Source organism: Neovison vison, chromosome 14 (assembly GCF_020171115.1).
Source record: "Neovison vison isolate M4711 chromosome 14, ASM_NN_V1, whole genome shotgun sequence".
NCBI classification, from domain to species: domain Eukaryota; kingdom Metazoa; phylum Chordata; class Mammalia; order Carnivora; family Mustelidae; genus Neogale; species Neogale vison.
Genome location: NC_058104.1, coordinates 22,549,616 through 22,562,114, shown reverse-complemented (window position 1 = coordinate 22,562,114; position 12,499 = coordinate 22,549,616). Strand labels below are relative to the sequence as shown.

The window sequence follows — 12,499 nt, the reverse complement described above, 5'->3', positions numbered from 1 at the left end:
CAAGCAGACTCCCCGCTGAGCATGGTACCCTGATGTAGGCTCCATCCCAGGACCCTGAGATCACCAAAGTGATCCTTTATTTTATTTTTATTTTTGAAGATTTTTTTCTCTATTCATTGAGAGCCGGGGTAGCAGGAGAGGGAGAGGGAGAAGCAGACCCCCCACTGAGCAGGGAGCCACTTAACCCACTGAGCCACTCAGGCACCCCTATAAAATGTCTTAAGAGGTATTAATGATTTGACTTTGACCTCATTAAAGACAAGAATTAACTCAACCCCTGATTTGGTCTAGTTGTAAGCTATTACCTGAGTGAACCTCACCCCCGGAGATTCTGGTTGTTCGGGATGGGTCCCCAGAATCTTGACAAGCTTGACGCTGATTCTGAAATGCAGCCAGGCTGGGAATTTCAGGAATAGACTATCAGGACAGAAAACGCTAGAGTTAACTCATCCCTGCGGACGTCGTGTTCCTGGGGTTCTCAGCTCCGGCTCCATGTGCAGAATCACCTGGAGAGCTTTGTAAAAATATGGTTGCCCAGGGGCGCCTGGGCAGCTCAGTCAGTTAAGAGTCTGCCTCTCGCTCAGGTCATGATCCCAGGGTCCCTGCATCGTGCTCCTTGCTCAGCGGGGAGCCTGCTTCTCCCCCTGCTTGCGCTTGCTCTCTGTCAGATAAGTGAAATCTTAAAAAAACATACCATTGCCCCCACCTGTGACCAGGCATTGCTGTTCAGGGTTTCTCAGGTGATTCTCACGTGTAGCCTCGGTTGACAGTCACTGCCCTGAAGCATCGCACACTGGAGGTGAGAACCCCATTCTCAACAGCTGTGGCAGGGAAGAACCTCCATCTCCGTGGGTTGTCGGCTCACACAGCTCCAGCAGAGGGCACACAGCACATGTGTTGTTCCATCCTCTTCTTCTCGAGCCAGAACCACCGATCTGCACTTGACCACCCAAGGGCTCCTGCGGCACACACCAGGAGGGCAGTATCTGGGAGATGTCCAAACTCACCTGTGCGCAACCCCTGCAGATTCTGGTAGATGCTGGTATTTGAGAGAGAGAGAGAGAGAGCGAGCACCGAGAGAGGCAGAGGGAGAAGCAGACTCTGCTGAGCAGAGGGTCTGACATGGGGCCGATCCCAGGACCCTGAGATCATGACCGGAGCTGAAGACAGAGGCTGAACCCACTGAGCCACCCAGGCGCCTTCGGGGTATCTGTATTTTTATGCTTCCTAGGTAATTCCAAGGCACCCCAACTTTTGAGACTCACTGGGATTTACCCTTCCTGAAGGCCATGCAGATAATAAAGCATCTGCTCTCAGGAGATACAAGTGGTCCTTAGATACACGGGCGATTTCCCCCACTTTGGCGACAATGCCCACGTGATCATCTGATAGAAACACCCAAGCAGACTTAGGAGGCTGTTCATCGAATGTTCCTAATAGTAAAAGGCATGAACAGCAGTGACAAAACTGGAAGTAAACTGAGTGTTTATTAGTAGGTAATGTGGTGAATAAATGTTGGTAGAACCATAGTGCGGACCATTATATGGCCCTTCAAAGGAATGATGTTGGGGGGGCGCCTGCGAGGCTCAGTCCACCGAGCACCCAACTCCTGGTTTCATCCCAGGTTGTGATCTCCCGGTCGTGGGACTGAGCCCCGGGTCGGGCTGTGCTCCGCGAGGAGTCTGTTTGAGTTACGCTGTCCCTCTGCCCCTCCCCACCATGCTCTCTCTTTAAATTAAATAAATATATCGTTAAAAAAAAAGAATGAGGGGCGCCTGGGTGACTCGGTGGGTTAAAGCCTCTGCCTTTGACTCGGGTCATGGTCCCAGGGTCCTGGGATCGAGCCCCGCATCTGGCTCTCTGCTCAGCAGGGAGCCTGCTTCCTCCTCTCTCTCTGCCTGCCTCTCCGCCTACTTGTGATCTCTGTCTGTCAAATAAATAAATAAAATATTTAAAAAATAATAAAAAAAGAATGAGGTTGAACTAGATCTGCTGATGTGGAAAGGTAACCATAGGATAATGATAAGTGGAAAAAGCAAGCCACAGAGCAGTACAGTTTCGTGTGGTCTTGTTTTTGCGTTTGTATAAACTGTGTAGGTTCTAATTTGTTCACAGTGGTTATGGTCAGGGGTGGGGCGGGTGGACAGGACAGAGGGCAGACGTCCACGTTCAACTTTATAACCTTCTAATACCGTTTTTAAGTTTTTATGACAGAGCATGTTGTCTGGCTTAACAGTTGAAGAAAAATGCTGTAAAAAACTGTCTTTCAGGGGCACCTGGGTGGCTCAGTGGATTAAGCCTCTGCCTTTGGCTCATGTCATGATCCCAGAGAGCCCTGCATCGGGCTCTCTGCTCAGCAGGGAGCTTGCTTCCTCCTCTCTCTCTGCCTGCCTCTCTGCCTACTTGTGATCTCTGTCTGTCAAATAAATAAAATCTTTAAAAAAAACTAAAACAAACAAAAAACCAAAACACTCTTTCAAGCCAACTCTGTAGGTGAAGGGAAGTTTCTCCACTTTGAATTCCCATTCTGGACTTGGAAGCTAAGCTGATGTCGGGAAATCGTGGAGATTGTTGGTGACATGGTCACATTTGTTCCTTTTAGAGTGGTTTTCCTGCCTGTCTGCTGAGACCCGTCTGAACTCTGGGCGCCTCTGTGCCCTGGGCTGGGTATAATTTAGCTGCAGGGGATGGGGTGGTCTGTACCACACCCGTTTCCATCCATTACTTGCTAGGGACTGAAGGTGTATCCCCCTCACCCCCGCCGTGAAATTCAGCGGCTGAAACCATAACTCCCGTGTAGTGGTGTTTGGAGGTGTGGGGCCTTTGGGAGATGATTAGGGTCCCCATGATGGGATAGGACCCTTACAAATAAAGGGCTTTGTGTGTGTGTGTATGCTCCCAGGAAGGCCATGTGAGGACACGGGGAAAGAGGTCCTGACTAAGAACCTGACCATGGACTTCCAGCCTCCAGAACGTGAGAAATACATGTCTACCATTTAAGCCTTCCAGTGTATGATTACTGGGGAGGTCCTCAAGGGGGTATGTCTGCCAGTTGACCCTCGAACTGGCCCCAGGCAGTCGAAGGTTCTTCAGCCCCTCCCCTGTCCTTGGAATGTAGATTCTACCTGACTTCTCTGTTTCCAGAAGTTGCCCAAGGGATGTGGTGTTGAGCCCATCTGCGCAGTGGACGTTAGTGAACCCAGTGAAGACCTCCATATAAACTCTTAAGGTCCTGGCAGGTGGGTTTGGAGAGCCCCTCATCTTGCAGCTGCCCAGGACAAGGCTTGTAAGTTAAGTTCCCTTATAACCCCTGCCACCTGCCCATCCGGGGTGGCTTGCCTCTCTCTTGGGTCTCGCCCTGTGCCCCACCCCCTCATGTGTGGGGGCCAGTTCCAGGATGCACCTGGGGAGTTCACAGGGGGTCGTAAGCCAGCAGGGGTATTCCTTCGTAGCCACCTGTGCACACAGACGTGGTCCCCTAGAGCACAGTGAGGTTGGCACTAGTCAGGGACATTCACAGTGCGCGCAGCTAGGAGCGAGTGTCCCACCTGTGCCACTTACCAAAGATAAGACTTCTACCATTCAATGACCACGTTTAGTGCCCTCCCCAGCACCGATGTGGTGGGCTCTGCTGCTCGCAGGGGTGGTGGGCAGTCTGGGGTAGACTGCCCAGACGGCCAGGGGTGGGAGCTTTCCTTCCACTGCTGCTTTGTGACTTCAGGACTTGTGAGTCCCCACATGGAAAACAATAAGGTCCCTTTGAACCCCAGGCAGAGTCCAGCTTTTATGGCCTTGTTTTGATCCTGTGGCATTCAACTATGAAATCCTGCCCAATTAATCAGGCGGGCCCATACCATCTGGCCGTGTTTGTACCAGCTCTGGTGACAAAACATCCATTTCACTGATGAACGTTGAGATATATTCCAGGACTCGGCTTGGCTTGTATCCGCTTCAGGAAGTAGACTTAATATCTATGGGTGGGAACTTAACATTGACAGAAACAGACCGTTCAGAAATAGAACCATAAGTGAGACGCTGTATGTCCTGCCATGTTGTAGCTGTGACCGGTTAGAGAAGTTCTCTCTGTGCCTTGGGTTCTTCCTGTGGGAAGCAGCGGTGACCGTGGCACCCACCTAGGCTGGCTGGGGGGACTGACTTGCTAGCCGGAACACACTTAAATTGTGCTTGGTCCAGGGCCGCATTTGATAGATGCTAGCGAGCTTCACTGTTAGCACCCTCCTTTTGCCGAGGAGGTTCAGAGACGTGAAGGGACTTGCTCAAGGTCATCCAGCTAGAAAGCAACAGAGTTAGGTCCTTCCCCTGCAGCGTTCTGCCTCCCCAGCACCAAAGGAGAACAGGAAGTAGAAAGCAGTGTCTGTTTTTAACAAAGAGTGTTTGACCGTGAGGTTTCGGTACCTCCCACCACCCACTTTAGGAAGTTATGTTAAGAGCACATAGGAATGCCGACCAGTTCAGGTTGACTTTACAAGGCAGGTGGGCAGGCTGGCAGCTAGGCTGGCCATGGGAAAGGTCCTGGAGTGGAAGACAGTCCCTGCCCACATCCAATCCTAACCCGACTGCATGTGTGTAGACACAATGTCTGTTTATATACTAAGAGACCATCTTTCATACACCTGTGTTTCAAATCCTGGCTTCCAAGCAGTTCCCCCAACCTCTTTGAGATTGTTTCCTCACCTTAAAAATATGCATATGAATACATAGCTCATAGGTTTGTCAGGAAAATGCACATAGTAGATGCTCAACAATTGATTAACTGCCATTAGTAGATGTGATTATTTTAAAAACACATTGAATGGTAAATCTTGCCATCCAAGAAAATTCTTTTATAGACATGTTGGGTATCCAAGGTAGAGGAAACCTGGAAAACCACAGATCCACAACTTGAATTTACAGGTGAGAAAAGTCAGAGCCACACAGGGTCACTGACACAGCTGGGAAAAGTAGTGAGGCAGGGGCCCACGATCCCCGTTCCAGGTCGGGCCACCAAGTCATCTTGACTGTCCTAGATTCCTGACTGGTCTCTCGGCCTCCCCGTCCTTCACAGGAGCGCTCAGCATGGTGGGTGACCTCCCCACCCCGCACCACAGCGTGGAAATGCAGTGCCTCTGAGCAGGGCGGGGAAGGCCCTCTACAGCCGAGCCCGCCTGTTTCTTTGGTCCAGTCTCTGGCTCCTGCGGTCTCTCTGTGATCACATCACAGGACGCCTGTCCTTACCCTGTCTTTGTGCCTCTGGTTAGCTTTGCTCTCTGTCTGGACTGCCTTCCGTCCCTCCTCAGAGTCACTGGAGCAGTCCCGCTCAACCTTGAAGATGGAACTCAGGGACCTAACTTCCAGCCCAACGTGGGGCCTGTACTCTGTGCCTCTACAGCATCTGGGGTCTGCCTGTATTCTGGTCCCTAGGCTGGCTTGCTGTGACCTCTACCCCACCAAGAGATGAGCTGAGTGTGAGGACGACGCCCTGTCCACCCCGGTGCCCCCGCCACATGCTAAGTCCTTGAGCTCTGGTGACGTTAGTGGCCTCACGGTGCTTCCTGAGCCCAAGGCAGACTTACACAGACAGAGTAATCCCCCAAGACCTCCCTCAGTGGTATATAATAGGTGTTTAATAGGTAACTTGTCAGACGATGACTTAACTAAACCGTTCCTAACCCCAAAAAGGCCACGTTCGTGCTCATGTTTCCATTATAAATTTTTTAATTAAGAATACTGATTAACGCAGGAAACAGATTTAATTCACGGAATTGTGTATATGGTCATCAGTTACATTGTGACATGTCGATTTCTTTATCATTGATTGGCACTGTCAACAGAATACTGTAAACAAGATCACTTTGAATGTTTAAGTCGGTGGTGCTCCCACCTGGGGTTCTCTACCATGAGCTGATCTATGTATGTGTGTGTATATATATATATATATATGTATATGTAGAGAGACAGGTATAGATACACAGGTATATTAATGTGCACAACTTTGCATGGTTACTGAGTGTCAGTAAAAATTATAAAAAAACACCCATTTATTATAATAAAAGTGAGGATGTGCTAAGACTTGCTATTACAGGACCTTGTTTTCTGTAAAAGTAACAAGATTTGCTAGAGATAGTTAACTAAGGTCTATGGCACTGATGGGAGATGGATTCATTCCCAGACCGCTGGCGACAGAAGCACTCTGTGGGCCCCGCCCTAGTCAGCCACCTGTCGGCTGGGCTCCCCGTTTTTACCCACCTCTCCCCTTACAATCTCGAGCCCTGCCGAGAGTCTTTTCCTTGAGCTTCTTCCAGCTATACCCCCACCCCCAAAAGAGGATGCCTCAGGAACTCGTGTGATGCCCTGAGCCAACAAGATCGTGTTGAAAAAATGGCTTAAAAAGTTTCACGCGAAGGAACTTCCCTTGGTAAGGAGTGAATAAGTCTGGAAGTGCCTTTCCGGGTAGAACGATTTCATTTCTCCATGATTGCCTCATGAGAGAGAACAAAATGCCTATAGCCAGTCTCTCTACCGAAAGAGTCGAGTTTCCAGTTGTGCCTTGGCTTGAAAACCTTTTGGACTCCGGGGACCTTACTGCCGTTGGCACCCAATGCTGAGGTTCTCCAGAGAAAGCCTACTTGTGCCAATAAATGAATTAGGGTTTGGTTTGCATCTGGCTTGTTAAATAAGGCCTTAACTCTTGGGATATTGCCTGTGGAATCTGGGAAGGGATGAGACCATGAACTGGTGTGTCTTTGAGCGTGCTGTCCCCTTTTCTGCAACTCTCCTCCTTGTCTGCTTGGAGAACTCTGGCTCATTCTACCAACCCGTGCCCCATGTTACTTTCTCCCCGAAACCTCCTGAGCCTGCCTGCCACTCCCTCTGACTTCCCGACGTTCCCATACATCTGTCACAGCACTTGCCACTCGGCTTGGATTTCCGGTTGAAGAATGTTGTCCCCAGTGAGATGGGAGTCCCTCGACAGCAGGGACCATGTTGTATTCCTAGTGCTTAGCACTGGGCCTGGGACAGGGGAGGGACTTAGCGAGAGTTCCATGAAGGAATGACAGAATAAACAGATGGACGTACGAACGAGTGGTACCCCGCACAGAGAGGGGCAGACACCTCCGCTCAACCGGCAGAGCCAACAGCCCTACACCAACACAAGTCCTCCTGGAAAGCCGTGGTTAGCACAGACCCCAAGATGAGGCGTGTGCCAGAAGCCACGGATCTGACCGCGTCTGTTTAATACGCACCGCCTTTTCTTCTCGACAAACACAGGTCGAGGACCACTGGGAAGAGTGGAAGCAGAAAAGAAAAAGAAACCCCCACCACCCGTTTGAGGTCTTGGATGATTAGTTATTAGAAGATCAAAGAGCCGAACTAAAATCATGCTGTGTCCAGTTCCCAAGACAGCCGAGCGAAGCGCTTCCCTGGCGGCCTCTGAGTCGGCCCCACTCAACACCCGTCCGCTGCTGCGGGACAACCGGAGGCTCTTTGTAGGAGCATTGGAAGTCTGATCGGTTCCAACACTGTCTCGCCTCCAGAAGAGGCCCCTTGGCCTCCGCTACCATCCAACTCAGCATTTAACTCTCATCTGCCTGGTAAGCTACGTCCTCCTCTCTGTCGGGAAAGTCTCTAAGCTGGAGTGGCCAGTACAAGGAAACCACCTGGAACCAACAGGCCATCTTTTCTGCACGGTGCGCTGGTGCCTGGAGCTTCTACCCTCAGGAAGAAATCTAGCTTAGCAACCAGTTCTCTGGGCTGGAGGGCTTCGCACAGCTCTGCCGTCTAGTGAGGGCTGCTCCGAAGGGGAGTAGAGAAAGAGCCCCTGGGGCGAGGAGTCCATGGGTCAGACCCCAGATGCCCAGGGAGACAGGGGGAGGTGGCTCTGCTGCCCACAGCCCTGGGCTTCCGCTCCAGGGCCACTGGCTTGTGCTTCTGACCTTTTGGCTCCTGTGTGTCCCCGTGGATGCTCAGAGGATACAGTGGGATCCCAGGACTGGGATCACATTTAACAGAGAGGACAGAGTCGGGGGAATGGACGGTGGTGAGTAAGAAGTGCCGGTGATGCCTCCCAGAGATTCCCCAAGGCCAAGCCCCGTCAAGGACGGAATTCACAGTTTAAAGGATGCCCAGATACACTGAGTGGAGCGACCCCTTCCTGCACTGCAAACTCCAGCCTAATGTTCCTACTGTCCTACCTTTGTGTCATCTGTCCTGTCCTTCTCTGAACTGTGCATGGGACCTGCTCAGAGCCCCAGGCTGGGCAGGAGGGGGAGAGCAAGCCTGTCTGCATCAGGCGAGGGGGGCCCGCATCCTTGATCACATAATAGGCACTCGAGAGGGACCGGAACCCAGAAGTCCCCGCCACCAGTCCTGGGAGCAGCTTTCATTCCTTTGCCTGGCTTCCAAAGAAACTGCTGGGGTCAAGGTGGGCACATATATGGCCAGGACCCTCATGGCCCTGCCGAAGACGATGTCCAGGGCTCACGCAGACTTTCTGGGCTCAGACCCTTGTGCGTCATTGGCTCTGCAGGGAGGAAAATCAAAACCAGCCCCTCCCGCCCGTCCCCTCCCCCCGAAGCCACCACAAACATCCCCTCCCCACAAAGAACCCTTCCGTTTACGCATTCGCCTCTGATACTTTAAGTGAAAACATGAATTAGGCAAACTAATCAATTTGACAACAGTTGAGATTGGGGCTTTCTCAGAGCACAGTGGAAATGGCTTCTTTACTTGAAGTCTGCTAAGATGTCGCTGAAAATATTGAGGAACAGGTGCGCATGGTGATCCCTGAAGACCAGAGTGGGGCGGAATCGGATGGATTTGTCCCCGCAGCCTCCCAACACCACGCCTGAAAGCAGAGGCAGGAGGGGAGTCAGCGGCCTGGGCACAGAGCCGCGCCGTGGCCACCGGGAGGGGGCTACCTGCAGTGCACCTTCCTTCCGTCCAGCTTCTGTCTGTCCTTCCTCCCAGCCTGCCGGCCATTCTCTCTCTCCCTCCCACCTTCCCTTCTACCTCAAATGCCTGTTCTGCTGCCCCCGAACCAGGCCAGCCGAGGCCTGCCTTCCAGAAACTTGTGGTAGGGTCAGGAAGGAAAGAAGCAAACAGGGAAATGACGGAGTCAAGGGAGGCCGGCAGCAGGTGCGAGGGGCAGAGCTGTCACCACGGAGGGTTGGACCTGCTGATTTTAAAGGGCATCTTCAGCACTGACGAGCTGGGTGTCCTGGTCAAGGTCTTGCAGTGCCCCCGAAACTCAGCTTTCTCTTCTTAAAGAGGAGGTGAGTTACCCTTGCCCCTTGGGAATTCTGAGAGGGAGCAGTGAAGGGGCTGTGTCTACGCTTGACCCATCTTAGGGCCTCCGATCGCACGCTCTGACCCCACTGCACCTCTGCCATGGCTTCCCATAGCTCAGGAAGAAGCTGGGACTCTACAACGGGCTCTGCAGGCCCACGTGACGTGGGCCCTGTGGCCCCTCCTCACACCCCGTTCCAGGGGCTTCTCCACCTCTGTGGGCTCCATCCTGCCTCAGGTAATTGCACACGTCCCTCCCTGTGTCCGAATGCCCTTCCCCACCTTCCCCTGGCCAGCACCAGCTCACTGGCTAGACTTATGGTAAAATGCCTCTTCCTCGAGGAAGCCTCCCTGATTTCCTGGTCTGACACTTCCCCCTACCATTCCATCCTGAGCCCCTTTTCCTCCTTCCTAGGATGCAGAACTGCAACCGACGGTTTACGAAAAGCCGTCTCACGTGTTCCCTGCATGCTAGACCGTGAACTCCTTGAAGAAAGGGCCCTGATGGTCTAGCTCCTTCATCATCGCAGTTGTCCCCTTTGTTGTGTAACTCACCTTCTCAGTGAATGTCTATCGAGTGAATGAATAAGGAAATCCCACTGGCCACTGTCCCTTCTTTTCCGAAAGAGCACTCAGACTGTCTTCAGCCCCTCGTACCCTCTGCCACCCTGTGCCTCGCAGTGCACCCTCCCCCGGTGACCTGGATCCCTGATTCAGCCCAGCTTCCAGTCCTGCTCACTTACCTTTGTTTCTGGCCATTAAAATGAGTTTATTCCGTATGGTTTCATCGGGAGTGTCAAAGGAGCAAAAGGTGCCTCGTCCTCTCACTCTGCTGATGAACTGGGGGTACCGGGCCTGCAATGGCGGGGGCACGTCAAAGCCCATCACCCGGGCAGCAGCCGGGCCGTCACTGCGGCTCCTTACATGCACCCAGGCTCTGGCCTTCAGGCCTGTGCAGCTCCAGCAGGGCGGCTGCGGGGTTACGGGCTCTGGCTCTACACATCCAGTCCCGAGTCTAAAACCCGCTCTGCCTCTCTCCTGAAGCACCCTGTAAGTGGCCCGTGCCTCACCTTCCTCTTCTTTAAACTGAAGTATGTAAATGCTCTTGTTCCGTACGGCCATGGTGGGAATTTAGTGACACAAGATTGGCACTCGGCAGGTGCTCAGAGGACGTCAGCCGTCCTTATCAGAACTTCCACTGGCTCTGTCAGTTAAGCATCCAACTCTTGGTTTGAGCTCAGGTCATGATCCCAGCGTCGTGGGATCGATTCTCCCTAACCCTCTGCCCCACCACCCCGAATATGTGCCCTCGCGCTCTCTCTCCCTATCAAATAAATAAGTAAATAAATAAATGTTAAAAAACCATAACCTTAGGGCAGCGGGGCAGAGCCGAGGGGCGAGTGTCATCTCATAGGTGGAAAGTGGAGATAAAGCCACATTCTGGTGTTAATAAGGGCCCATATGGGCGCCAGGCACTTACATGCATGGTCCACCAGCAGAGGAGGGTCCAGTGGGTCTCCACAGGTGGGGAAACTGAGGCTCAGAAGTCCCTGCAGCACTTCCTCTGCTTGTTCAGGCACCTGCTGACTAGCTGGAGGGTCTCAGCTGCTCTAACAGCCACACTTTACCCCTTGAGCGTCTGGGCCTCCTGAGCGCCCCTAGAACATGGACTTTGAAGTCCGCCAGGATCAGGTTCCAGCCCCACAGGTGTCATATGGGAGCTGTCTCACTTTGGACAAGCCTACAGCCCCTCTATGCCTCAGTTCCCCCACCTGTAAAACTGGGATAGTAATGGTGGCTACACTCACTGCTGCTGGACTTCACCCCGTGGGTGTCAGAGATCCCCTGTTCTAGGCCAGGCACGCAGCAGGCGCTCAATAATGCAGGCTGTTACCACAACTGACCAACCTCCCTCCCCAAACCCCTGCCATCTCCCCTTGGTGGTTCTGCTCAGGTCACAGGCAACTGGACCCTCCAGCTCCCAGCGGAAGGGCTCTTTGTGACCATCAACTGGGGAGGGTCTGCTGACCTCCAGCTCCTGAGCGGGCTGTGCTCCCACCGGGCCCGCCCCATCTGGGAGAGTCCTGTGCACGTGTGTGTGTGTATGTGCACGCGTGCATGCTAAGTTGGGGGAGGGTGTCGGGCAGGGAGCTTGACAGAAAATGGCAATTATAACCGAGAGCTGTGTCCCATGCAGCAGCCACGTGTGGCCTGAGATGTGGCAAGTGCAAGTGGAGACAGGCTGTCCGTGGAAGGTCTGGGCCGGGTTTCCGAGTCTTAAGAGAATACAGCCTCCCACAGTGACTGTTTTCGGTACTGTTTGAGTACAGACTGTTTTCTGTACTCCCACAGTGACTTTCTGACAGGCCGAAATCATCGTGCGGACGTGATGGGTTAAGTAAGACACATTATTGCTAACTTTGCCTCCTTCCTTTTTACTGTCCGTCTGCTTACTAGAACGTTTAAAATCACTTCTGTGGCTTGTCCTGTTAGTGCTACTGCAGAGTAATACGTGTGAGAGGACAGAGGCAACAAGGGACGAGGTGACATGTCGGGGGGTAGTGTGAGTGGGGTGTGTTTGCGAGGCTTCCCAGAGGACGGCTGCCCGACCTTGAGAGAGCCAGGGACGGGGAGTGGGGGAGGGGCAGACCCTACAGAAACGGGGAGCTCGGATGGTGCCCTGGAGGGTGGGGAGCCACGGACTGGGGGAGCGCGAGGGGTACCTGGAGGTCCAGCAGCCCCGTCAGCAGGGCCTTCCCAGCATGCGCTGCGTTGTTCAGCAGGTCCTCCCGCTTGATGATGTTGATGACCTCGGCCAGCAGCAGGTTCTTGGACGGGTCCCCCAGCCAGGTGTTGAAGATCCGGTATGGCTGGAACGAGGCCCAGGGTGTTGGAAGGGTTCATACACGGGCACACCCTGCAGGGGCCCCACTTCCTTCAGACAGGTGTCCGTCTTGGGAGGAGAGAAACCGGACCAACGAGCATCTACCAAGGCCCAGGAGGGTAACATGCGTCATCTCACTGAAACGGCTGCTACTGTTAGGGAGACCAAGTCGGTCCATGCCCTAGATAATCCCTCAGTCCTGGGGCAACCACAACAGTTGGCCCTTAACTACTTATAATCCTCATTTTCTAGACAAGGAGCCAAGGTTCTTAAAGGTTAAGTGATTTGTCCTGGAAAATACCGGTGGGGAGTCAGGAGTGGATTGGTGGC

General features: G+C 52.9%; 1 protein-coding gene across 1 annotated transcript in view; it reads right to left on the bottom strand.

Moving 5' to 3' along the window:
• Positions 1-8,613: 8,613 nt before the first annotated feature.
• Positions 8,614-12,499, bottom strand: part of ABAT (4-aminobutyrate aminotransferase) — a 79,594-nt gene continuing 75,708 nt past the window's right edge. Inside the window, exons 14-16 of the mRNA XM_044234162.1 lie at positions 12,009-12,155; positions 10,029-10,140; positions 8,614-8,845 (exon numbers count right to left, since the gene is read on the bottom strand). Coding sequence (XP_044090097.1) covers positions 8,724-8,845; positions 10,029-10,140; positions 12,009-12,155 — 381 coding nt within the window. The 3' untranslated portion in view covers positions 8,614-8,723. The remainder of the gene's footprint in view (positions 8,846-10,028; positions 10,141-12,008; positions 12,156-12,499) is intronic.